General features: G+C 56.7%; 1 protein-coding gene across 1 annotated transcript in view; it reads left to right on the forward strand.

Moving 5' to 3' along the window:
* Window positions 1–27,419, forward strand: part of PLCZ1 (phospholipase C zeta 1) — a 185,029-nt gene that overhangs the window by 30,088 nt on the left and 127,522 nt on the right. Inside the window, exons 4-6 of the mRNA XM_073562331.1 lie at window positions 9,054–9,264; window positions 11,608–11,752; window positions 19,818–19,970. Of these exons, the coding sequence (XP_073418432.1) occupies window positions 9,054–9,264; window positions 11,608–11,752; window positions 19,818–19,970 (509 nt within the window). The remainder of the gene's footprint in view (window positions 1–9,053; window positions 9,265–11,607; window positions 11,753–19,817; window positions 19,971–27,419) is intronic.

A 27,419-nucleotide genomic window follows, 5' to 3' on the forward strand; every position in this document is an offset into this window, starting at 1 on the left:
GACTTTCCATCTGCCCCCTTCCCAGGAAAGAGGACTTTCCCTGGGACTGAGCGCCGGGGCTGTGCCCCTGGCTCCCACCCTCCGGCAAGCCAGCTGGGGGTGGGGGGCCTCAGCACCATCCGGAGGCCAGGGTGCAGCCAGCCAGTCCCAGGGAGATGGGGAAGAGACGGAGCCAGGAGAGAGGGGGTCGCAGGACCCAGGAGCCCCGGGACACCGGGCCCCCCGAAGCTGGTACCGTGGCGGCTCCTCCTCCCGGAGGAGTGGCGGCCCAGAGCAGAGGTGCAGTGGCAGAGCCCCCCAACATCTGGGGCTCCAGAGCTGAGGGAGAGCCATCTACCATCTACGCCTCCCGCATCCATGCGCACCTCTGCGAATATGAGGAGGCCGCCAAACAGCTGAGAAAACTCCGGGAGGAGTTAAGGGGAGCACGAGCGGTGGCTAAGAACCGGCTCCCCGCCTCGAGACGAGCTGAGGTCTCCGCCACGGTGGAGAGGCTGAAGGGGGCTGTCAGGGCCTTGGAGGAGATACGGGCGGCTATCCTGAGTGGGAGCGGCCCCTTTGCAGAGAAACTGAAAAACGATGACCGGTTTAGAGCCATGACCGGAGGGTCTCCTGGGGGGTCGGGAGGCCCCTGCCAGGTGGAGGGCCAAGAGGAGGAGGATGGCGGAACATCTACGCCTGCCCCACCTGAAGGCCTGGTGAGCAACAACACCCAGGTAACATGCAGCGGGGTGGCCCCTGAGCAAGTGGCTCTCCCACCGGACTCCAGTTACTCGGAGGAAAGTGGGGGCGAGGGGGAGGCTGGTGGGAGTGGGGACAGTAGTAGTGAGGGGGGCTGCCTCGTCCTACAGCAGGTGAGGCAGATCGAGTCCCCAGAGCGGTTTGGCACACTGCTCTTTGGGGATGAGGTCTGCCCTGAGGACGAGGCAACCGGAAAGAGGAAAAAGAAAAAAAACAAGCGCAAGCCAAAAAACACTGTGGCTGACAAACTTATGTTTGTCCCTCTTTCCGGGGCCCCTCTGTCCCGCTGTATGGAACCCGCTGCCCACCCCGGCTCGGGCCCTGTGGTGGGTCCGCAGCGGGGGCGCGGGCAGAGTGATGTGTGCCTGGACCTTACCGTCACATCTGGTGGTGGCGGTGAGGGTTCAGGCAGCGACATGGAGGTCGGTGCTGGTGCCAGTGGTGTAACAGCCGCTGGCGGTATTGGCAGTAGTGGTGTCCGGGCTCAGTCCCCGGTGGCAGGGGGGCTGGCCTGGCGCTCAGCACGGGTACAGCCAGGACCGCACCTCCGGCGGTGAGTGCTGGGGTCTCTGGATCCCCCACGCACGGGTCCGTTAAATCAGGTCCACTTATGGGGGTCCAGAGACCTAGAAAGGGCGTGGAGGCTGCTGTGAAGCAGCAGCTAAAAAAATGCAAGGGGCTGGTAGCTCCTCTGACAGCGCCCGTGGCAAGAGCGGGGTCCCCGGCGCGTAGACCCAAAAAGGGGTCCGTGCTGGGGGCACCACCGCCGCTGGGCGACGAGGCGGAGTGGCCAGCCCTGCCAACATCAAGTGGTGGGTTCAGGGGCGCAGTGACAGTCCGTGAGGGGGGCGTGGCCTCCCCGAGTGTTGCCCAGCCTGCAAAGGCTGCGGCATGCGGGGGGGGCGTGTCCTCCTCGGCCGCTGTCCCGCCCGCTGTGCCTGCGTCACCTGGGGAGGGCGTAGCCTCGCAAGGGGTCACTGCTCTGCCCGGGGTGGCTGCGGCTGGTGGGGGGGTGTGGCCTTGGCGGGCCCGCTGCCTCCTGTCCCGCCTACCCCCTCAAGCAGCATAGTGCCCCCAAAAGTCGGTAGGGAGTTGTCGGGGTCCCCAGCCCGCTTACCTCCATCTGGTGGTGCGGGGGCTCTGGCGCTCCTTGGGAAGCCGGCGGGGGCGAACAGCAGAGGGCAGGGTGCGGTGGCAGTGGCCGTCCCTGTCCTCAGTGCAAAGACACCGCAAAACGAAAAAAAAGTGGAGCCAGAGAACCCAGGAGCTGCTGCTGCTCCCAGGCTCGGGCAGGGCGTACTGAGTGCGCTCTGCTCGGAGGTATTTAAAGGGGCAGCGGCACTCCTGGACAAGAGTTGGAGCAGTGCCAGCAGCTCCAAGGAGCAGAGCACTGGCCAGTCAGGGCCCCCAGCAGGCAGGCAGGGGTACTGCAACACCAAGTCTGCTAATGTAAATAGTGGTCTATCTGGAAGTGAGAGTGGGAGTGAGATAGGAGATATTTTTGAAGAGCTGTTTGAGGACATAAATGGTGATGTGAGCGATATGGATGAGGGAGTGAGTGCGAGTGTGAATGTGGCAGTAAATGCTGGAGTGAGTGCCGGAGCGAGTGGAAATAATAAAAGAGTGAACGGGAGAATGAATGAGGGTGCTGGCACAAGTGGTGGTAGTGGTGGGAGGGCTGGCCCGTCTGCCCCCCCAGCCGCGAGGCCCCAACGTAATTATGCGGGGGTCGCGGCTGGGGGTCGGGGTGGTTCCGGGGGGGTCTCCTCGCCTCCGGGCTCCGGGGACGGCGGTTTGCACCGCCGTTTCCTGGAGGCCCTCCAAAGGGGAGAAAGATCGATCATGGTAGAGGGGAGGACAGTGGACCTGTCTTTCTGGATAGAGAGACATGGCCTAGCAGCCTTCCAAAATCAAAGGGAGGGAGGGACTGTTTGGTCTCTCCCCACAGCCGGGCAGGGGCCGCCAAGAAGGAATGTGGTCCGTCTTAGGTGGGGGGGCAGTGAAGCTTGTCCACCTAGGAGCAAGGTGGTGGAGCTCCTCCTTAAGATGGGCTTCGGGGCGAATGACATCTTTGCCCTGATACACCCTTCGGCGTCCCGCTTCTTCGACGTCAGCTTCGTGCGGCCAGAGGGGCTTGAGCTCTTCTGGTCAAACTACGAGCTGGTGCGAGAAGAGCCCGGATGGCGAGACTTCGTGGCTCAAGCGGTGTCTCGCCAAAATTCCGTCAAGCGAGTGACCGTGGTTACATGTAACGAGTCACTCGCAGGCGTGAACATCATGACGTGGCTTTCCCGTTACGGGGAGGTCACCGAGGTCCCAAAAAAGAACAGGGATGAGTTTGGCATCTGGTCGGGGGGCTGGACCTTCATGGTCAAATTGAAGGTTTCCGGCGGCACGGTCACCCACATCCCTTCCTCGGCGTTCCTGGGAAGGGACAGGATCCTGGTCTTCTACCAGGGGCAACCGAAGGTCTGCCACAAGTGCGGCGACCCCACTCACTTCAGCGCCAACTGCAAGGTGCAGAAGTGCGCGTTGTGTGGTGGGGTAGGTCACCTGGCTGCCTTGTGCAAAGACATTCGGTGCCACCTGTGTGGTGACCTGGGTCACCCTCTCAGCCGCTGCCCTCGCTCTTTCTCTAATGCCGCCACAGGCCCGGTGGGGGGAGACCGCGGGGGGGCAACCCCCGGTGGCGCTGCTTCTGCTGTGGCAGGTGGTGGCGAAGGGGGAAGGGCTGAGGGGCCAGTGAGGAAGGGCAATGCTGCAAGGGGCCCCGCGTACCAGCGGAGGCAGGAAAAGCGCCAGGGAGGTAAGGGACAGGTGGAGCCTCGGGCAACCGGGGTGATGCCTGCTCCTCCCTCCAGGCCCGTGGCCAAAGCCTCTGAGGCCCTGGGGGAGAGTGCGGTGAGTGAGGAGATCAGGAGGATGGAGAGAGAGGAGAAAGCGGCTGACTCGGACGGGTCCTCACAGTATGAAAGTGTTGATGAGGATGTCCAAGAGCAGCCTACAGCACCAGGTGGCAAAACCAGGCGTGCCAAGCGCAAAGCGGTGGGGAGGAAGGCTGACAAGCCTTCAAAGTCCCCCCCGCCCCCGACCACAAGGGTGCATACGGAAGGGCCTGCTGACCCCCCTCTGATCAGACTCTCCAACCGGTTCAGCGCCCTCGGGGGTTCAGATGATGAACCGCAAGACGAGGGTACTGGGCCGGGGGCAACACCGGAGGGTCCTTCAGGGGATGGCGGAGTCCGTCCCTCAGGGGGCATTGCTCCTCCTGAGGGGGGGACAGACCTGGAACCCGGGGGCGAGGACACCGGGGGGGGTGGGATGGACACGTCGGGAGCTTCCCTGAAAAGGAAGGTGTCTGACCCCTCCCCAGGAGGAGGTAATAGCGGGGTAGGGAAGAAATTGGCCATCCAACTCGATCACCCATGATGGCTGAACTCGCCCCGTTGACGCTGGCGTCTATTAATGTCGCCAGCATTAAGTCAGATGCGGCTCGCTTCACGGCCTTTGATTTTTTCTCCCGGATTGAGGCAGAAATTTTATTCTTGCAAGAGACCAGACTAACAGACATGGGGGCCATCTATAAAGCACGGAGGGAGTGGAGGGGCGGGCCCTCATACTGGTCTCTTGCGGCCGAGCCGTATAGCGGGGTGGCAGTCCTTTTTAAGACTGCAGCAGTTGAATGCCGACGGGTTACTGAGTTGGAAATGGGGAGGTGCCTGATCCTAGATGTCTTCATGAGGGGACAAGAGCTCCGGCTCATCAACATCTACGGCCCGCAGTCCAAGTGGGACCGCAAATGTCTCTTCCTGAGGATCAAGCCCTTTTTACGAGCCGACAGGTGGTCTTCGGTGGGGACTTCAACACCATTACGAGGTCCCGTGACCGGGGGGGTCCCGGAGATCGCCTGGCTTATGATAGCGTCGCGTTGAATAGCATAGCCAGTGAAGCTCGCCTGGTGGATGCCCACATCCGGCACACCCCAGGTCACGGAGGTTTCACCTACCATAGGGGTAGCTGTAGGTCTAGAATAGACAGGTTTTTTTTGAAGGAGGACGCCATCTTTTCTGCTGTGTCCGCCGTTGAGGTGGAGTTCTCCGATCACTGTCTAATTTTCTTTTCTCTGAATGTTGCAGAGACTCCTCGGATGGGAAGAGGGCTGTGGAAGCTCAATTCGTCCCTGCTGGAAGAAGCGGAGGTGAGACAATCCTTCGAGGATTTTCTTCAGAGCCAGGTACCGCTGTTGGATCTCTGTAGTAGTAAGTCAGAGTGGTGGGAGATCTTCAAAAAGCGGGTGGCGGGGTTCTTCCGTCAGCTCTCGAGCCTCAGGAGTCTGAACAGGCACCGCTTGTACCGGGCTCTGGGGAGGAAACTCGAGCAGCTTGTCTCGACTGGAGGTGACCGAGAGGAAATCTCCAGAGTGAAATCTTTGCTCAAGAGGTGTCAGTATGATAGGCACACATCCTTGGTTTTTGAGAGGGACTTCGGGAAGTACCGCTCGCCCGACCCTTACAGAAACTGTAAGATGTCAGTGAATTGTAAGATGGTGACAGGACTGATCGACAGTACGGGGTCCCTGAACAGATCCAAATCAGGGATCCTGGAGGTAGTCAGATCCTTCTACTCACACCTCTTGGAAAAGAAGGATCTGGATCGGGACAGGATGTCGGCTTTCCTGGCTGAAGCCATCCCTGAGCCAGGGGGTGACCCCTCTCTTGGTGTTTTGGCAGAAGAAATCAGGGAAGAGGAAGTGAGACTGGCCATTGATGGGCTTCGGCTCAAGAAATCGCCAGGTCCGGATGGCTTAACATCTGAGTTCTATAAGACTTTTAGGGACTCCTTGGTCCCCCTCTTGACAGGGGTCTTTAATGAGTGTCTCTCCTCGGGCACTCTTCCCGGCTCAATGAGGAAGTCAGCCCTCATTATTCTGTCAAAGGGTAAGGATCCGTCCCGAATCGAGAACTGGCCTCCCATAGCGCTTCTCGATACGGACCGGAAGGTTCTGGCCAAGGTGCTGTTTAATCGGCTGGTGAAGTTTGCACCCCGGCTCCTTTCAGGGGCCCAGCATTGCTCTGTTCCAGGCCGCAGTACTTTTAGTGCTGTGCTCGGTGTCCGAGAGGCAGTGGAGCAGGGTAGGGCAGGTCACTGGAAGGGGTACTTGCTGTCATTAGATCAAGCGAAAGCCTTTGACCGGGTCAACCACGAGTACCTCTGGTCCGTCCTTTTGAGGTATGGTCTGCCTGGGAGGTTTGTAAAATGGTTAGAGATCTTGTACCAAGGGGCTGAGACTTTTCCGCTGGTGAATGGTTGGTCAGGTCGTCCTTTTGAGGTGGGTTCTGGGGTCCGTCAGGGCTGTCCGCTGAGCCCGCTTTTATACGTGTTCGCGATCGATCCCTTCTTAAGGAGGGTAGATCGTGGACCGTTGGCGGGAGTCGGGATGGACCGGGCGGGCTCTGGCTCCTCTCTGAGGGTGGTGGCGTACGCCGATGATGTTTCCCTGTTCGTATCCTCGAGAGGGGAGGCGGACTGGGTCATGTCGGAGGTAGTGCGCTACTCGGAGGCATCTGGGTCCATGATCAACCGGGATAAGTGTGAAAGTCTCTGGCTGGGAGGGGGAGATCCTAGTTTTGATCTCCCGGACACCCTTCCAGGGCCCCAGGCCACCGCCAAAATTCTAGGCATCGAATTTGGCCCCGGGGACTACCCCCAGCAAAATTGGGAGGGCAGACTTAAGATCGCCGCCCAAAAGGTGGACCAATGGAAGGGTTGGTCTTTAACCCTGAGGGAAAGGGTTTCCCTGGCTAAAGGCTATCTGCTACCTTTATTGATATACCTGGGCAGTGTGTGCATCTTGCCGGAACCTCTCTGGACGCGGGTCTATAGCCTGTTCTTCCAATTGTTATGGGGGAATAGGCTTAACCTAATCAAGAAGGAGGTTACATACCGTACGAGGAGACTAGGCGGGTTGGGTATGGTCAACCCGGTGGTGTTTCTAGTAAACACCTTTCTTAAGACTAACATCTCCAACCTCTGGCTAGAGAGGGCTCCTCCGTGGGTAGTCTCCTGCAAGGGTTGGCTTTGGCCTTTCTTCCAGGAATGGGAGACAGGAGGGCGGGTGAAGGACCTACGCACACCTCATGGGCATCTCCCGGCTTATGCTACCCCGGTTCTGAAGGTGATCCGCCGGTGGGGTCTGGGAATGTGGGAAATCAGGACCATGTCGAGGCAGTGCCTTGACAGGAGGGTCCTGTTGACCCATTTCCAGAAGCCCCTGGCCCTTAAGGATTGCCCAGGCCGGGATCTGGAGGTCGGGCTGGGGCTTTTAAATTCTAAGCGGATCCCCATGAAGTTTTGGGACTTGACCTGGCGTTGCTTCCACGGGAGGCTGTATGTAAGGGACAACTTGAAGTGCAGGAACTCCGATGACCGGGGTTGCCCTCGTGAGGAGTGTGGCGACGTGCTGGAAAGCATGGAGCACTTCCTGCTTCATTGTCCCTTTAATGCAGAGGTTTACAACAGGGTGGGTGCCTCCATACGTTGGCCGCGGCTGGCGTCCCTCTCCTACGCTGAATGGGCCTATGGAGCGTTCAGATCCCTGGGTGGCCGGGACCCGTGCACTTTATTCCTAGTCAGTGCAGCGGTTAGGTTCCACACTTGGAATGCACGGTGCCTAGTTACGACGCGGAAAAAAACCCTCCCAAGGGATGAGGTGGTAGGAAACATCTTGGGTGACCTGGTGAAGGTCCGTTCTTTGGAGTTCGAAAGGTTGGGTGTGAGGAAGGCCTCTTGGCTTTGGAGAGGCCTCTCCTTTTAAAAACGCACTCAAGGGAGAGCTAGCTCCGTGTGAATGAGGGTAGGGATAGCATAAGTTTCACTGGGTGTGTTAGGGACAGAAGTAGGGGCAGATAGGGACAGGGAGGGACAGGCACTGAGGGACAGATAGAGAGTTAGTTATGATAAGTTAGGTAGAGTAGGGGCAGGTAGGGACAGATAGGGACAGGTTTCTTTTTTTAGGGACAGAAGTAGGGACAGTCTTAGTTCTTGAGGGATAGGATGAATGTGTTAGTGAGGGATGGAGCCTCTAGAACCCCGTTTTCCTGGTGGTGGGCTGGTGCATGCCACCTTAGCTTTTTGTTTTAAAAACAGGACATATAATGGATATTGGGCTTACAGGTGCCAAACTTGGGCCTTGGGTATGTAAATGCTGTGTTTAATTTGTATATTAATGCGTAAGTAGATGGGATGGTATTGAGAGTTTTGGAAAATGTCTTTTGGTTGTGCTTTGGTAAAAGGAAAAACATATAACACACGTTTTTTTTGTTTTTTTAGTTAGAATGTGTGGATGGGGTGTAGTCAGGTTGGGAGGGGGGTGCATGGGGGGTGGTGGATGGATGACCGGATGCCAAGAGCAACATGAAGGAGCAGAGGAGCAGGGCAGGAGAAGTAGACTCTGCGGACCCTGGAAAGAGTTTTCGTGTGGAATCAAAAGGCCATAAACTTTCGTGGACCAGATTTTGCAGTGACAAGGCTACAAACTTGTAGGACCTGCGGTGCAAGGTGGTGGGAAAAAAGGCTGCGAACTTGTTGCCATGTGTGGGAGAGGAAAAAAAAAAAAAAAAAAAATCTTTGCTGTGTAATAGGAGGTAAGGTTTGTCGGCCAAAGTGGCAGAGTTCTTGTTTTTTTCAAGGCGGAGGGCCAGGAAAGGGTTATTTTCGTTTGGTTTTTGTAAATAGTAAAATTGTAAATAGTAAACTAGTAAAATCGGTGAGGTGTGAATGGGGGTGAATGGGGGTGAATGGAGTGAGAGTGGGGAGAGGGGTTTATGTTTCTTTGTATTCTCTTTTCAGTGGATTCCTGCTGGGGGACCCTAAGCTGCCGAGCTCAGTGGGGGACAAGGAAAGGATTTGGACTTTCAGTTGTTTGCGCATGTTTTGCACATTTTATGTCTGTCTATGTTGGTTTTCTTTAGTTTATGTATTGTGGTTTGTTTCTGAGTGTAATTTTGATAATTTTGTAAAATAAAAGAGTTGGAGGATAAGACATGATGTAACAGCAGAATAGTGACTGCAGCTCTGGAGGTGACTGGATGATAAGACACGATGTAACAGCAGAATAGTGATTGCAGCTCTGGGGGTGACTGTAGGATAAGACACTATGTAACAGCAGAATAGTGACTGCAGCTCTGGAGGTGACTGGAGGATAAGACATGATGTAACAGCAGAACAGTGAGTGCAGCTCTGGAGGTGACTGGAGGATAAAATAATGTACCAGCAGAACAGTGAGTTGCCCCATTCCTGTGAATGATCCCAACCTTTTTCAGCCCGGAGAGACAATTACCTGACGATAGAAGGGTTCACCAGGTTGATGACTTCAGAGGATGTTCACATCCTGCGGAAGGAGCACTGCCAGGTTTATCAGGACATGACTCAGCCACTGACCAACTACTACATCTCCTCCTCCCACAACACCTACCTGCTGTCCAACCAGATTGTGGGCCAAAGCCATCTGTACGCGTACAGCAGGTACCCACCAACTACCCTGGGGCTGCGGGAATTACGAGTGTCTGAGGTTATGCAGGTATTTCTATCATACACTTTCCTCCTCTCCACATGTCATGCTCTCCTGTGGAGGTCACATACTTTCCTCCTCTCCATATTTAGTCCTTTCCTGTGGGGATCACATACTTTCCTCCTGTCCTGGGCCCTGTATTGTTCAACATCTTTATCAACGATTTAGATGAAGGAATTGAGGGTAAACTGATTAAATTTGCTGATGACACAAAGCTAGGAGGGATAGCTAATACTAGAGAAGAGAGAGAGGATTCAAAAAGATATAAATAAACTGGAGAAGTGGGCAGCAACTAACAGAATGGTTTTTAACAGGGAGAAATGCAAAGTACTACATCTGGGCAATAAAAATGAAAAAAGCATATACAGAATGGGAGGAATAGGGCTAAGTGACAGCACATGTGAAAAAGACTTGGGTATACTAATAGATCACAGACTGAATATGAGTCAACAGTGTGATGCAGCAGCAAAAAAGGCAAATGCAATTCTAGGATGTATTAACAGAAGCATACAGTCTAGATCACGTGAAGTCATTATTTCCCTCTACTCCTCTTTGGTCAGACCTCATCTGGAATATTGTGTCCAGTTTTGGGCACCACATTTTAAAAAAGATATCAACAAACTGGAGCAAGTTCAGAAAAGAGCGACCAGAATGGTGACCGGTCTGCAAACCCTGTCTTATGAGGAAAGGTTGCAGGATTTGGGAATGTTTAGCTGCAGAAGAGAAGACTGAGAGGAGACTTAATAGCTGTCTACAAATATCTCAAGGGCTGTCACATTGTAGAAGGATCAACTTTATTCTCATTTGCACAAGGAAAGACTAGAAGCAATGGGATGAAACTGAATGGGAGGAGACACAAATTAGATATTAGAAAAAACTTTTTGACAGTTAGAGTGATCAATGAGTGGAACAGGCTGCCACGAGAAGTGGTGAGTTCTCCTTCAATGGAAGTCTTCAAACAGAGGCTGGACAGACATCTGACTGGGATGATTTAGAGAATCCTGCTTTGAGTAGGGGGTTGGACCAGATGGCCCAGGAGGTCCCTTCCAACTCTACCATTCTATGATTCCTCTCCACATGTCATGCTCTCCTGTGGGGATCACATACTTTCCTTCTTTCTACATGTCATGCTCTCCTGTGGAGGTCACATACTTTCCTCCTCTCCACATGTCATGCTCTCCCGTGGGGATCATATACTTTCCTCCTCTCCACATGTCATGCTCTCCCGTGGGGATCACATAATTTCCTCCTCTCCACATGTCATGCTCTCCCGTGGGGATCACATACTTTCCTCCTCTCCACATGTCATGCTCTCCCGTGGGGATCACATACTTTCCTCCTCTCCACATGTCATGCTCTCCCGTGGGGATCACATACTTTCCTCCTCTCCACATGTCATGCTTTCCTGTGGAGGTTACATACTTTCCTCCTCTCCATATTTAGTCCTTTCCTGTGGGGCTAATATACTTTCCTCCTCTCCACATGTCATGCTCTCCCGTGGGGATCACATACTTTCCTCCTCTCCACATGTCATGCTCTCCCGTGGGGATCACATACTTTCCTCCTCTCCACATGTCATGCTCTCCCGTGGGGATCACATACTTTCCTCCTCTCCACATGTCATGCTCTCCTGTGGGGATCACATACTTTCCTCCTCTCCACATGTCATGCTCTCCCGTGGGGACCACATACTTTCCTCCTCTCCACATGTCATGCTCTCCCGTGGGGACCACATACTTTCCTCCTCTCCACATGTCATGCTCTCCCGTGGGAATCACATACTTTCCTCCTCTCCACATGTCATTCTCTCCCGTGGGGATCACATACTTTCCTCCTCTCCACATGTCATGCTCTCCCGTGGGGATCACATACTTTCCTCCTCTCCACATGTCATGCTCTCCCGTGGGGATCACATACTTTCCTCCTCTCCACATGTCATGCTCTCCCGTGGGGACCACATACTTTCCTCCTCTCCACATGTCATGCTCTCCCGTGGGGATCACATACTTTCCTCCTCTCCACATGTCATGCTCTCCCGTGGGGATCACATACTTTCCCCTCTCCACATGTCATGCTCTCCCGTGGGGATCACATATTTTCCTCCTCTCCACATGTCATGCTCTGCCGTGGGGATCACATACTTTCCTCCTCTCCACATGTCATGCTCTCCCGTGGGGATCACATACTTTCCTCCTCTCCACATGTCATGCTCTCCCGTGGGGATCACATACTTTCCTCCTCTCCACATGTCATGCTCTCCCGTGGGGATCACATACTTTCCTCCTCTCCCCATGCAGCGTTCTCCTGCGTGGCTGCCGGTGTCTGGAGATTGACTGCTGGGATGGAGAGGCGGACGAGCCGCTGGTGTTTCACGGACACACGCTGACCAGCAGGCTGCTCTTCAGGGACGTCGTCTCCGTCATCAAGCAGTATGCTTTCCAGGTGAGCGTGTCATGTAGCGCCATGCTGCGCTCCAGCCTCGGCTCATACAGTGTCAGTGTCAGGGTGGTCACACCTACAATGTACAGTGTAATCAATAGAGCGTGGTTAAATCACCAAATACTGTGACCCCCCCGGGTGTCCTGTGTAATGGCTGCGTCTGACAGTGCCGGGAGCTGGATGGCACGGACCATCTGCTGGATGGAGGGAAGGAGCAGGAGTGATTAGACAGGCGGCATATTTCCCTGCCTGTGTTATCACAGGAGCGAGCGATTCTGAGTTCACCATAAATCCTCTGAGTCCGGTGACGCTGCGGCTGAGATCACAATGCAGAGACACTCGCTCCTGTGATGAAACAAGCAGGGAACCTCAAAGGAAGAATGAGCTGCGGTGCCCTGCGGACCTGTGTGTGACCTGGCCTCTGCCCTCCCCTGCGGACCTGTGTGTGACCCGGCCTCTGCCCTCCCCTGCGGACCTGTGTGTGACCCGGCATCTGCCCTCCCCTGCGGACCTGTGTGTGACCTGGCCTCTGCCCTCCCCTGCGGACCTGTGTGTGACCCGGCATCTGCCCTCCCCTGCGGACCTGTGTGTGACCTGGCCTCTGCCCTCCCCTGCGGACCTGTGTGTGACCCGGCCTCTGCCCTCCCCTGCGGACCTGTGTGTGACCCGGCATCTGCCCTCCCCTGCGGACCTGTGTGTGACCCGGCATCTGCCCTCCCCTGCGGACCTGTGTGTGACCCGGCATCTGCCCTCCCCTGCGGACCTGTGTGTGACCCGGCATCTGCCCTCCCCTGCGGACCTGTGTGTGACCCGGCCTCTGCCCTCCCCTGCGGACCTGTGTGTGACCCGGCCTCTGCCCTCCCCTGCGGACCTGTGTGTGACCCGGCATCTGCCCTCCCCTGCGGACCTGTGTGTGACCCGGCCTCTGCCGTCCCCTGCGGACCTGTGTGTGACCCGGCCTCTGCCCTCCCCTGCGGACCTGTGTGTGACCCGGCCTCTGCCCTCCCCTGCGGACCTGTGTGTGACCCGGCCTCTGCCCTCCCCTGCGGACCTGTGTGTGACCCGGCCTCTGCCCTCCCCTGCGGACCTGTGTGTGACCCGGCCTCTGCCCTCCCCTGCGGACCTGTGTGTGACCTGGCCTCTGCCCTCCCCTGCGGACCTGTGTGTGACCTGGCCTCTGCCCTCCCCTGCTCAGGAGCGGTGGCCTGTGACGCAGCCATTACACAGGACACGGCAGGGTGGGCACATCATAAATAAGAAGATATTTTATATTAACAGATCCAATGCCAATTACAAGATCCAATGATTAAAATCCACTTTGTTCTTGGGGAAAACCCCTGTATATAAAGTGCAGATGCATGTTCACCATAAGCGGGTAAACACCGGGCAGCCGAACTCTGAAATCACTGAATACGTGAGCAACATATGGCGGTATTCTACCTGCACTTTACAACAATGTGCCCTATGGCGGAGTCAGGTCAGAAGCGCACCCTGTGGCGGAGTCAGGACGGATACGTGCCCCGTGGTGGGGTCAGGACAGATGCGCGCCCCGTGGTGGGGTCAGGACAGATGTGCGCCCCATGGCGGGGTCAGGACAGATGCGCGCCCCATGGCGGGGTCAGGACAGATGCGCGCCCCATGGCGGGGTCAGGATAGATGCACTCCCAGTGGTCGGGTCAGGACAGATGCGCACCCCGTGGCGGTGTTAGGACAGATGCACGCCCCATAGCGGGGTCAGGACAGATGCACGCCACGTGGTCGGGTCAGGATAGATGCGCTCCCAGTGGTCGGGTCAGGACAGATGCGCGCCCTGTGGTCAGGTCAGACAGATTTACGCTCCATAGCAGGGTCAGGACAGATGCGCGCCCCATAGCGGTGTCAGGACAGATGCTCGCCCCATAGCGGGGTCAGGACAGATGCGCTCCCAGTGGTCGGGTCAGAACAGATTTACGCCCAGTAGCGGGATCAGGACAGATGCGCGCCACGTGGTCGGGTCAGGATAAATGCGCTCCCAGTGGTAGGGTCAGGACAGATGCGCACCCTGTGGCGGGGTCAGGACAGACGCACCCTGTGGCGGGATCAGGACAGATGCGCGCCACGTGGTCGGGTCAGGATAGATGCGCTCCCAGTGGTCGGGTCAGGACAGATGCGCGCCCTGTGGTCAGGTCAGACAGATTTACGCTCCATAGCGGGGTCAGGACAGATGCGCGCCCCATAGCGGGGTCAGGACAGATGCGCGCCCCATAGCGGGGTCAGGACAGATGCGCGCCCCATAGCGGGTTCAGGACAGATGCGCGCCCCTTAGCGGGGTCAGGACAGATCCCCGCACCATGGTGGGGTCAGGACAGATGCGCTCCCAGTGGTCGGGTCAGAACAGATATATGCCCCGTAGCGGGATCAGGACAGATGCGCGCCCCATAGCGGGGTCAGGACAGATGCGCCCCCCATAGCGGGGTCAGGACAGAGGCGCGCCCCATGGTGGGGTCAGGACAGATGCGCTCCCAGTGGTCGGGTCAGAACAGATTTATGCCCCGTAGCGGGATCAGGACAGATGCACGCCACGTGGTCGGGTCAGGATAGATGCGCTCCCAGTGGTCGGGTCAGGACAGATGCGCCCCCCGTGGCGGGGTCAGGACAGATGCGCACCCCATGGCGGGGTCAGGACAGATGCGCGCCCCATAGCGGGGTCAGGTCAGAACAGATTTACGCCCCATAGCGGGATCAGGACAGATGCGCGCCATGTGGTCGGGTCAGGACAGATGCGCACCCCGTGGCGGTGTTAGGACAGATGCACGCCCCGTGGCGGGGTCAGGACAGACGCACCCTTTGGCGGGGTCAGGACAGATGCGCGCCCCGTAGCGGGGTCAGGACAGATGTGCACCCCATGGCGGGGTCAGGACAGATGCGCGCCCCATAGCGGGGTCAGGACAGATGCGCGCCCCATAGCAAGGTCAGGACAGATGCGTGCCCCATGGCGGGGTCAGGACAGATGCTCTCCCAGTGGTCGGGTCAGGACAGATGCGCTCCCAGTGGTCTGGTCAGGATAGATGCGCTCCCAGTGGTGGGGTCAGGATAGATGCGCTCCCAGTGGTCGGGTCAGAACAGATTTACGCCCTGTAGCGGGATCAGGACAAATGCGTGCCACGTCGTCGGGTCAGGATAGATGCGCTCCCAGTGGTTGGGTCAGGACAGATGCGCACCCCGTGGCGGTGTTAGGACAGATGCACGCCCCGTGGCGGGGTCAGGACAGGCGCACCCTGTGGTGGGGTCAGGAAAGATGCACACCCCGTGGCGAGGTCAGGACAGATGCGCGCCCCATAGCGGGGTCAGGACAGATGCGCTCCCAGTGGTCGGGTCAGGATAGATGCGCTCGCCGTGGTTGGGTCAGGACAGATGCACTCCCAGTGGTCAGGTCAGGACAGATGCGCTCCCAGTGGTCAGGTCAGGACAGATGCACTCCCAGTGGTCGGGTCAGAACAGATTTACACCCCGTAGCGGGATCAGGACAGATGCGCGTCCCGTGGTCGGGTCAGGATAAATGCGCTCCCAGTGGTTTGGTCAGGACAGATGCGCGCCCCGTGGCGGTGTTAGGACAGATGCACGCCCCATGGCGGGGTCAGGACAGATGCGCGCAGCATAGCGGGGTCAGGACAGATGCTCGCCCCATAGCGGGGTCAGGACAGATGCGCTCCCAGTGGTCGGGTCAGAACAGATTTACGCCCAGTAGCGGGATCAGGACAGATGCACGCCACGTGGTCGGGTCATTATAGATGCGCTCCCAGTGGTCGGGTCAGGACAGATGCGCGCCCTGTGGTCAGGTCAGACAGATTTATGCTCCATAGCGGGGTCAGGACAGATGCGCGCCCCATAGCGGGGTCAGGACAGATGCGCTCCCCATAGCGGGGTCAGGACAGATGCGCTCCCCATAGCGGGGTCAGGACAGATGCGCGCCCCATAGCGGGGTCAGGACAGATGCGCGCCCCATAGCGGGGTCAGGACAGATGCGCTCCCCATAGCGGGGTCAGGACAGATGCGCGCCCCATAGCGGGGTCAGGACAGATGCGCCCCCCATAGCGGGGTCAGGACAGATGCGCCCCCCATAGCGGGGTCAGGACAGAGGCGCGCCCCATGGTGGGGTCAGGACAGATGCGCTCCCAGTGGTCGGGTCAGAACAGATTTATGCCCCGTAGCGGGATCAGGACAGATGCACGCCACGTGGTCGGGTCAGGATAGATGCGCTCCCAGTGGTCGGGTCAGGACAGATGCGCACCCCATGGCGGGGTCAGGACAGATGCGCGCCCCATAGCGGGGTCAGGACAGATGCGCGCCCCATATCGGGGTCAGGACAGATGCGCGCCCCATGGTGGGGTCAGGACAGATGCGCTCCCAGTGGTCGGGTCAGAACAGATATATGCCCGGTAGCGGGATCAGGACAGATGCGCGCCACGTGGTCGGGTCAGGATAGATGCGCTCCCAGTGGTCGGGTCAGGACAGATGCGCACCCTGTGGTGGGGTCAGGACCGATGCGCACCCCGTGGTCAGGTCAGAACAGATTTACGCCCCATAGCAGGATCAGGACAGATGTGCGCCACGTGGTCGGGTCAGGGTAGATGCGCTCCCAGTGGTCGGGTCAGGACAGATGCGCACCCGTGGCGGGGTCAGGACAGACGCACCCTGTGGCGAGGTCAGGACAGATGCGCGCCCCATAGCGGGGTCAGGACAGATGCGCGCCCCATAGCGGGGTCAGGACAGATGCGCGTCCCGTGGTCGGGTCAGGATAAATGCGCTCCCAGTGATTTGGTCAGGACAGATGCGCGCCCCGTGGTGGTGTTAGGACAGATGCACGCCCCGTGGCGGGGTCAGGACAGGCGCACCCCGTGGCGGGGTCAGGACAGATGCGCGCCCCATAGCGGGGTCAGGACAGATGCGCACCCTGTGGCGGGGTCAGGACAGACGCACCCTGTGGTGGGATCAGGACAGATGCGCGCCACGTGGTCGGGTCAGGATAGATGCGCGCCACATGGTCGGGTCAGGATAGATGCGCTCCCAGTGATCGGGTCAGGACAGATGCGCGCCCCGTGGTCAGGTCAGACAGATTTACGCTCCATAGCGGGGTCAGGACAGATGCGCGCCACGTCGTCGGGTCAGGATAGATGCGCTCCCAGTGGTTGGGTCAGGACAGATGCGCACCCCGTGGCGGTGTTAGGACAGATGCACGCCCCGTGGCGGGGTCAGGACAGGCGCACCCTGTGGTGGGGTCAGGAAAGATGCACACCCCGTGGCGGGGTCAGGACAGATGCGCACCCCATAGCGGGGTCAGGACAGATGCGCTCCCAGTGGTCGGGTCAGGATAGATGCGCTCGCCGTGGTTGGGTCAGGACAGATGCACTCCCAGTGGTCAGGTCAGGACAGATGCGCTCCCAGTGGTCAGGTCAGGACAGATGCACTCCCAGTGGTCGGGTCAGAACAGATTTACACCCCGTAGCGGGATCAGGACAGATGCGCGTCCCGTGGTCGGGTCAGGATAAATGCGCTCCCAGTGGTTTGGTCAGGACAGATGCGCGCCCCGTGGCAGTGTTAGGACAGATGCACGCCCCGTGGCGGGGTCAGGACAGGCGCACCCCGTCGCGGGGTCAGGACAGATGCGCGCCCCATAGCAGGATCAGGACAGATGCGCGCCCCATAGCGGGGTCAGGACAGATGCGCGCCCCATAGTGGGGTCAGGACAGATGCGCTTCTAGTGGTCGGGTCAGAACAGATTTACGCCCCATAGCGGGATCAGGAGAGATGAGCTCCCAGTGGTCGGGTCAGGACAGATGCGCGCCCCGTGGCGGTGTTAGGACAGATGCACGCCCCATGGCGAGGTTAGGACAGATGCGCGCCAAATGGCGGGGTCAGGATAGATGCGCTCCCAGTTTTCGGGTCAGGACAGATGCGCGCCCCATGGCGGGGTCAGGACAGATGCGCGCCCCGTGATCAGGTCAGGACAAATGCGCGCCAAGTGGTCGGGTCAGGACAGATGCACGCCCCGTGGCAGGGTCAGTATAGATGCGCTCCCAGTGGTCGGGTCTGGACAGATGCGCACCCCGTGATGGGGTCAGGACAGATGCGCGCCCCGTGGTCGGGTCAGGACAGATGCGCGCCCAGTGGCGGGGTCAGATCAGATGTGCGCCCCGTGGCGAGGCCAGGACAGATTCACGCCCCGTGGTCGGGTCATGACAGATGCGCGCCCCATGGTTGGGTCAGGACAGAGGCGCGCCCCGTGGCGAGGTCAGGACAGATGCGCACCCAGTGGCGGGGTCAGGACAGATGCGCGCCCCGTGGTTGGGTCAGGACAGATGCGCGCCCCGTGGTTGGGTCAGGACAGATGCGCGCCCTGTGGCGGGGTCAGGACAGATGCGCGCCCAGTGGCGGGATCAGGACAGATGCGCGCCCCGTGGCGGGGTCAGGACAGATGCGTGCCCCGTGGTCGGGTCAGGACAGATGCACGCCCCGTGGCGGGGTCAGTATAGAGGCGCTCCCAGTGGTCGGGTCTGAACAGATGCGCACCCCGTTGTGGGGTCAGGACAGATGCACGCCCAGTGGCGGGGTCAGGACAGATGCGCTCCCAGTGGCGGGGTCAGGACAGATGCGCTCCCAGTGGCGGGGTCAGGACAGATGTGTGCCCCGTGGCGAGGTCAGGACAGATGCGCGCCCTGTGGCGGGGTCAGGACAGATGCGCGCCCCGTGGTTGGGTCATAACAAATGCGCGCCCCATGGTCGAGTCAGGACAGAGGTGCGCCCCGTGGCGAGGTCAGGACAGATGCGCGCCCTGTGGCGGGGTCAGGACAGATGCGCGCCCTGTGGCGGGGTCAGGACAGATGCGCGCCCCGTGGTCGGGTCAGTATAGATGTGCATCCAGTGGTCGGATCAGGACAGATGCGCGCCCCGTGGTCGGGTCAGGACAGATGCACGCCCAGTGGCGTGGTCAGGACAGATGCGCTCCCAGTGGCGTGGTCAGGACAGATGCGCTCCCAGTGGCGGGGTCAGGACAGATGCGCTCCCAGTGGCGGGGTCAGGACATATGCGCGCCCCGTGGTGAGGTCAGGACAGATGCGCGCCCCGTGGTCGGGTCATGACATTTGCGCGCCCCATGGTCGGGTCAGGACAGAGGCGCGCCCCGTGGCGAGGTCAGGACAGATGCGCGCCCCGTGGCAAGGTCAGGACAGATGCGCGCCCCGTGGCAAGGTCAGGACAGATGCGCGCCCCGTGGTCGGGTCATGACAGATGCGCGCCCCACGGTCGGGTCAGGACAGAGGCGCACCCCGTGGTGAGGTCAGGACAGATACGCGCCCCGTGGCCGGGTCAGGACAGATGTGCGCCCAGACCACGGGGTCAGGACAGATGCGCTCCCAGTGGCCGGGTAAGGACAGATGTGCGCCGAGTGGCGGGGTCAGGACAGATGCGCTCCCAGTGGCAGGGTCAGGATAGATGCGCTTCCAGTGGCGGGGTCAGGACAGATTTACGCTCCGCAGCGGGATCAGGACAGATGCACGCCCCATGGTCGGGTCAGGACAGATGCGCCCCCCGTGGCGGGGTCAGGACAGATGCGCTCCCAGTGGCGGGGTCAGGACAGATGCGCTCCCAGTGGCGGGGTCAGGATAGATGCGCTCCCAGTGGCGGGGTCAGGACAGATGCGCTCCCAGTGGCGGGGTCAGGATAGATGCGCTCCCAGTGGCGGGGTCAGGATAGATGCGCTCCCAGTGGCGGGGTCAGGACAGATTTACGCCCCGTAGCGGGATCAGGAGAGTGGGATCAGAAGTCCTTTGTGTCCCTTTTCTGCTCTTGATTACTCACGATCACTGCTAGTTTCCTTGATCTATAGATTAAATGCCATATATCCTGCAGCTGTTATATCCCATGCATGCCTTGTACTTGTAGTACCCCTATATAGGCTCATGTGGTGTCGCCATATAGTAGGGGTGGATGATGCTCCCTGAATGACCACACGAACCCCTCACTCCTAACGTCTGGGGTCGGTGCTCTGCCCTGTGCTGGTGCCCCTCCGTCTCCCATTCTTTCCCTCCAGGCCTCCCCATATCCGCTCATCCTGTCCCTGGAGAATCACTGCTCACCCCGGCAGCAGGAGGTGATGGCCAAACACCTGAGGACCATCCTAGGCGAAACTCTGCTCTCCATGACCCTCGACAATTCATTCTCCGGAGTCCTGCCATCCCCTGAGGTGAGGAGAGGTGGGGGATGAGAGGAGAGATGAGCGAGCAGATGAGAGGAGAGGTGAGAGAGGAGCGAGGGGAGGAGAGGTGAGAGAGGAGCGAGGGGAGGAGAGGTGAGAGAGGAGCGAGGGGAGGAGAGGTGAGAGAGGAGCGAGGGGAGGAGAGGTGGGTGATGAGAGGAGAGATGAGCGAGCAGCGGGGAGGAGAGGTGAGAGAGGAGCGAGGGGAGGAGAGGTGAGAGAGGAGCGAGGGGAGGAGAGGTGAGAGAGGAGCGAGGGGAGGAGAGGTGAAAGATGAGCGAGGGGAGGAGAGGTGAGAGATGAGCGAGGGGAGGAGGGGTGAGAGATGAGCGAGGGGAGGAGAGGTGAGAGATGAGCGAGGGGAGGAGGGGTGAGAGATGAGCGAGGGGAGGAGGGGTGAGAGATGAGCGAGGGGAGGAGAGGTGAGAGATGAGCGAGGGGAGGAGAGGTGAGAGATGAGCGAGGGGAGGAGAGGTGAGAGATGAGCGAGGGGAGGAGAGGTGAGCGAGGGGAGGAGGGGTGAGAGATGAGCGAGGGGAGGAGAGGTGAGAGATGAGCGAGGGGAGGAGAGGTGAGAGATGAGCGAGGGGAGGAGAGGTGGGTGATGAGCGAGGGGAGGAGAGGTGAGAGATGAGCGAGGGGAGGGGAGGAGAGGTGAGAGATGAGCGAGGGGAGGAGAGGTGAGAGATGAGCGAGGGGAGGAGAGGTGGGTGATGAGCGAGGGGAGGAGAGGTGAGAGATGAGCGAGGGGAGGAGAGGTGAGCGAGGGGAGGAGGGGTGAGAGATGAGCGAGGGGAGGAGAGGTGAGAGATGAGCGAGGGGAGGAGAGGTGGGTGATGAGCGAGGGGAGGAGAGGTGAGAGATGAGCGAGGGGAGGAGAGGTGAGAGATGAGCGAGGGGAGGAGGGGTGAGAGATGAGCGAGGGGAGGAGAGGTGAGAGAGGAGCGAGGGGAGGAGAGGTGAGAGATGAGCGAGGGGAGGAGAGGTGAGAGATGAGCGAGGGGAGGAGAGGTGAGAGATGAGCGAGGGGAGGAGAGGTGAGAGATGAGCGAGGGGAGGAGAGGTGAGAGATGAGCGAGGGGAGGAGAGGTGAGAGATGAGCGAGGGGAGGAGAGGTGAGAGAGGAGCGAGGGGAGGAGAGGTGAGAGATGAGCGAGGGGAGGAGAGGTGAGAGATGAGCGAGGGGAGGAGAGGTGAGAGATGAGCGAGGGGAGGAGAGGTGAGAGAGGAGCGAGGGGAGGAGAGGTGAGAGAGGAGCGAGGGGAGGAGAGGTGAGAGAGGAGCGAGGGGAGGAGAGGTGAGAGAGGAGCGAGGGGAGGAGAGGTGAGAGAGGAGCGAGGGGAGGGTGTCTAATGCAAAGTTTCCCAATAAAATATGACTAGAAAGTACACAGGGTCCTGGACTCCTCCAGACATGGAGAGCCACGGCTGCTGCGGAAACTCTTTCGGTGAAGACAGGGAACATGATGTGATTCACTGATTGGTGGAAATCTCCTGAGACAAGGAGAGGGCTCGGAGATGGCGGGAAGAGGCTGGTCACCTCCTCACTGCCCTGGACCCCCAGGATGCTGTCAGTCACCTTTCCATTGGTCACCAGGGATGGCGCCCCATTATGTGTGTTACATCTTGGGGTACAATGTCGTGTAGTGTGCAGCTGTGTGATAAAGTGTTCACCCCCGTCCTGACTTCTTATTGTTTTCCATGTTTCTCACATTTAAATGTTTGAGATCACCAAATAAATGTAAATATTAGACAAAGATGACACAAGTAATCACAAAATGCAATTTATAAATGAAGGTCTTTATTATTAAGGGAAAAAGAAATCCAAACCTCCAGGGTCCTGTGTGAGAAAGTGAATGCCGTCCCCCCTAACCATAAACGTTCCCCCCCGCCCAAAGGGATGGGAAATAACTCTGCTAGATTACGGCTTCATATTCTTCCCGCAGCTTCCTCACTGGAAGCCGACCCTCCCTTCTCATCAACATTTGCTGCACAGGATCGCTGACATCCGTAGGATGGGATATATGACGGCCTTGATGGGTGCGAGTGTTGACAGATCTGACAGTGGATGGGCCCCTTGGGACCGTTAATGGGCTCAGAGTAGCGCCAAGGCTCCTTCTTTCACCTTATTACTCCAAGCTTTGTGCTCCCCCCCCCTCCATCCTACCTTGTGTCTGTCCTGTCTTTTTATGTGTAGTTGGGAGCTAGTCTACAGCGGTGTCTGATGTACCCATCTGAAGCGGTACTACACAGTCTACCTACCCGTTAGCTTTTAATGTATTATCTTGCATTTTGGTTTTTCACCACTGGAGGGAGCGATCCCTACTACTTGCTTGGATTTTTTGTGTCCTTATTTTCAATTGTTATACTTGAAAAATGTAATAAAGATTTACAGTTAAAAAAACAAACATAAATTAACTGCGGTTTATCACCTCTTTGGGACGCTGAGGTCACATTCCCCAGCCACACGAAGGCCTGATTTCTGCCACACCTGTTCTCAATCAAGAAATCACTTAAATAGGACCTGCCGGACAAAGTAATGCAGACAAAGAGATCCTCAAAAGCTAAACATCATGCCGCGATCCAAAGAAATTCTGGAACAAATCAATAACAAATTAATTGAGATGTATCAGTCTGGAAAAGGTTACAAAGCCATTTCTAAAGCTTTGGGACTCCAGCAAATCACAGTGAGAGCCATTATTCACAAAAGGGGAGAACATGGAACAGTGGTGAACTTTCAAAGGAGTGGCCAGCTGACCAAAACTACCCCAAGAGCGCAGCAACGACTCATCCAAGAGGTCACAAAAGACCTCAAAACACTATCCAAAGGAATACAGGCCTCACATGCCTCAGTTAACGTCAGTGTTCATAAATCCACCATGAGAAAGAGTCTGGGCAAAAAAGTTCCAAGACGAAAACCACTGCTGAGCAATAAGAACATAAAGGCTTGTCTCAGTTTTGCCAGAAAACATCTTAATGATTCCCAAGACTTTTGGGAGAATACTCTGTGGACTGACGAGACAAAAGTTGAACTTTTTGGAAGGTGTATGTCCCATTACATCTGACATAGAAGTAACACAGCATTTCAGAAAAGGAATATCATACTAACAGTAAAACATGGTGGCCTGGGGCTGTTTCTCTGCTTCAGGACCTGGAAGAATTTCTGTGGTAAATGGAACCATGAATTCTGCTCTCTATCAAAAAACTCTGAAGGAGAATGTCCGGCCATCTGCTCATGACCTCAAGCTGAAGCGCACTTGGGTTATGCAGCAGGACAATGATTTAAAACACACCAGCATGTCCACCTCTGAATGGCTTAAGAATGACAAAATTAAGACTTTGGAGTGGCCTAGTCAAAGTCCTGACCTTAATCCGATTGAGATGGCGTGACCGGACCTTAAGAAGGCGGTTCATGCTTGGAAACCTCCAATGTGGATGAACTACAACAATTCTGAAAAGGTGAGTGGCCAAAATTCCTGCAGAGTGTTGTCTAAGACTCATTGCCAGTTATCGCAAACTCTTGAATGCTGTTGTTGCTGCTAAGGGCGGCCCAACCAGTTATTAGGTTTAGGGGGCAATCACTTTTCACATGGGGCCCTGGAGGTTTGGATTTCTTTTCCCTTAATAATAAAGACCTTCATTTATAAACTGCATTTGTGGTTACTTGTGTTATCTTCATCGAATATTTACATTTGTTTGATGATCTGAAACATTTAAGTGTGAGAAGCATGCAAAAAAATAGGAAATCAGGAAGGAGGCAGATACTTTTTCACACCACAGTATATATGGGGGTATATACAGGGGTTGGACAAAATAATGGAAACACCTAACGTTTTGGCATCATAGTCTTCGAACATGTTATAAACATGCAAACCGTGACATATGGTAATGTTTTGTCGTTGATTATTTGTGATATGTGTATGTAAATTAAGTGTTTGTTTTGCAGAATTGTAAGAACATTGATGAGAACCTGATACCAATGGCAGACCTCTCCGATTTTCAAAGAGGCCAAATTGTTGGTGCTCGTATCGCCGGCGCTAGTGTAACAGAAAGTGCCCGAATGCTTGGCGTGTCAAGAGGTGCTGTCTCCAAAGTAATGACTGCGTTTGAAAGAGAAGGAAAACCGTCCGCAGCAAAGCATAGGTCCGGCCGAAAGTCGAAGTTGACTGAGAGAGACCGTCTGACTCTAAAGCGAATGGTGAGAGAGGATCGCAAGACCACGGCTCTGAAAATCACTGCTGAGCTCAATGAACACCTACAGAACCCAGTGTCCACGAAAACTGATCGTCGGGAGCGGCACAAATCTGGACTCCACGGAAGAACTGCAATTCGAAAACCGCTGCTCTCAATGACAAATGTTTCCAAGCATTTAGAGTGATGTAGAAGCCTCCAGAATTGGTCCCTCGAGCAGTGGAAACATGGGATATTCTCAGACGAATCATCGTTTACCCTATTTCCGACCTCCGGCCGAGTGTACGTTTGGAGACAGCCGAAAGAAGCATTCCATCCAGACTGCCTTCTCCCAACCGTAAAACATGGCGGAGGTTCTGTGATGATGTGGAGTGCTATTTCGTGGAGATCCGCCAGGCCAATGATATCCCTTCATGTAAGAATTAACAGCCGAGATTATTTAGGCATTTTGGGCGACCAAATGCATCCTATGGTTCAAGCACTGTTCCCGGAGGGGAACGCCATAATTCAGGATGATAATGCACCAATTCATACAGCTAGAATCATTAAAGATTGGCACGAGGAACATTGTAATGAAGTTGAGCATATCATCTGGCCCCCCCACTGTTACAGAACCACTCAGCACCCAGAATATGTTGTGCAGTTATATGTATGGATAATAGGTTCTATGCGAGATGCATGTCCCTAATGCATCAGCCCACAGGCTGCGCCCATGGGCAGAGGGGACACGATATTCCCCTTTTGTCCGCCCTCCCCCCACCTTTGTAATTCCCACAGTAAACATCGGCAGGCTCCGGCCACCTGCGGCTTTTGTAATGCATGTCTGGCCTGACGCTTTTCTATTGGCCTGCCCTCTGTATCTGTGTGATATATTCTGTGTCCTGTGAGTAAAGTGTCAGACTGGAAATACATGGAGAAGCAGTGATCTTTTATATGCGCCCATGTAACCAAGGAATTCCAGCCAGCGTCATTCAATCAGACTCCAGCCAACGCAGAACGGACCTCCGAAAGCACGGGGTGGTACTGAAAGAGGTACCCCAGCTTGGTAGACCCCGATACACTGGTGGCAGTCAGCGGGATTTGATACCCCTTCTACAGGAGAAAGGAATGGATGGAAAACAACTACCAGAAGTTACAGAGGACTACATTAAAAGATCTGGTGGAAGCCCGAGGGTTAATCGCCAGCAACAAAACAAAAGCGGATTTGATAGCAGCCATCATGGAACACGACAGTGCAGCGCCCCCCAATGTGAATGTGGAGGAGACCGAATTCCAGAGGGAGGTAAAGAACAGACTGGCGTTCTATGGTCCAAACCCTGCAGTAGAGATCATACGAGAGGTGATGGCTGATGTGCGTACTGATCTGAAGGAAAAGATGGCCGAGCGGACCAGGATAGAGCTAGCCAAGATGGAGATGGCAGAGCGGACCAAAGTGGAGCTGGCCAAGATGGAGATGGCGGAGCGGAGAGAGGAGAGTCAGCGAGCAGGGGGAGCTCTGGCCTTCGACCAGGGACCTTCAACAGTAAGCCACAAAAAGACCCAGTATAATGCCTTCCGACAGTTGGGGGAGGCAGAGGAAGACATTGATGGCTTTCTGCAGGACTTTGAGCGGCAGTGTGCCCTTCATCAAGTAAAGCCGGAGGAACGGGTTCAGATTCTGGCCAGCAAGCTGACAGGCCGGGCAGCGGACGTCTATCGCACGGTACCTGATGAGGACTGTATGGACTATGAGCGGATCAGAGAAGTGATCTTGGCCCGGTATGCGCTGACACCAGAGGCCTACCGCCAAAAGTTCCGCAGACTTATAAAACGCGTAACCGATACCCACGCTGAATGGGCCTGTAAATTACGGCAGTCACTGCTACAGTGGGTACAAGGGAGCCAAGCAACCACTAAGGAGGACGTCCTCCTGCACTTCTTGTTAGAACGATTCTTTAATGGACTAACCCCCGAGACACAGGAATGACTTCGGGACAGGCGGTCAACGACTGTTGAGGAAGCCGCTCGTCTGGCCGATGAACACCATGATTCCAGAAGTCCGCAGTTGTCCGGATCAAAGGTGGTCACTAGGGGCCCGCCCATGGACCTGGAGGGCCCCAAACCACCGAAGAATGTAGGGGGACCAGCTAGAAACCCGGCCTATCACAGTCCCCCTGGGGCGCGATGCCACACCTGTCGTCAGCTGGGCCACCTGCAAAGACAATGCCCCAACCGGACTCAGCATACCCAGTGGCCAAAGGCGGGAACAGCTACCTTCAGCCGGGCTGCTGTACACTGCTACCAAGGCGAAGCTGACCCGGCATTGGGGGCTACGACTATCCAAGGGGTCTAAGAGATGGAGGAAGTGCTGCATGAAGTAGACCCCGTGCAGGCAGCCTGGGCAGATAATCGACAACAGCATCGACAGGTCGTGTGGGTTAATGGGAAACGTCTGCAGGGACTAAGAGATTCCGGGGCAACTTTGACCCTTGTGAAGCCTCATCTCGTCCGGGACCAAGAGAAGATGGACCGGACAGTGGCAGTCCGTGTAGCAGGGGGAGCTATACATTGACTGCCCACTGCCAGGATTCACCTAAACTGGGGAGTCGGGGATGGCCTTGTTGAGGTCGGCTTGATGGAGGATTTGCCTGCAGACGTTTTGCTGGGAAATGACTTGGGGCCCATGTTGTCTGCATTCTCGGTGGCCTCTCTGGCTGAGACCTATCCTGTTACCACCCGGGAGACAAGCTCGAGCTGCGGAGGCGGAATCACACTCAGAGGAGGCCCAGGTAAGACATCCCAGCCCTGCACGTATTCCCATAGCCAGACACATTTCTTGGGCCACCCCAGATGAATTTAAGAAGGAGTTACTTGAGGATCCTTCATTGGAGGGATATCGTGGGAAGGCACAGGAGGGGAGAGGAGTACTGGAAGGGGAACAGTTTGTATGGAAGCAGGGACTCCTCTACCAGATCACAGAGCAGCACCACACAGGGACGAGCCCCACTATAAAATGACAGCTGGTAGTTCCCAAGAAGTATAGGCAGGAGTTACTGCGAATCTCTCATGACATACCCTTGGCCGGGCACTTCGGCGTCAGTCGCACCAGGCATCGTCTGACACAAAACTTCTTTTGGCCGGGGCTAACCTATGATGTTCGTCAGTACTGCCAGACCTGTGACAGTTGCCAGCGCATTGGCAAGAGGGGGGATCGTTGCAAGGCCAAATTACGCCCCCTCCCCATTGTGGAGGAACCATTTAGCCAAGT

This window comes from Dendrobates tinctorius, unplaced genomic scaffold (assembly GCF_039654945.1).
Source record: "Dendrobates tinctorius isolate UK_male_01 unplaced genomic scaffold, ASM3965494v1 ptg000348l, whole genome shotgun sequence".
NCBI classification, from domain to species: Eukaryota; Metazoa; Chordata; class Amphibia; order Anura; family Dendrobatidae; genus Dendrobates; species Dendrobates tinctorius.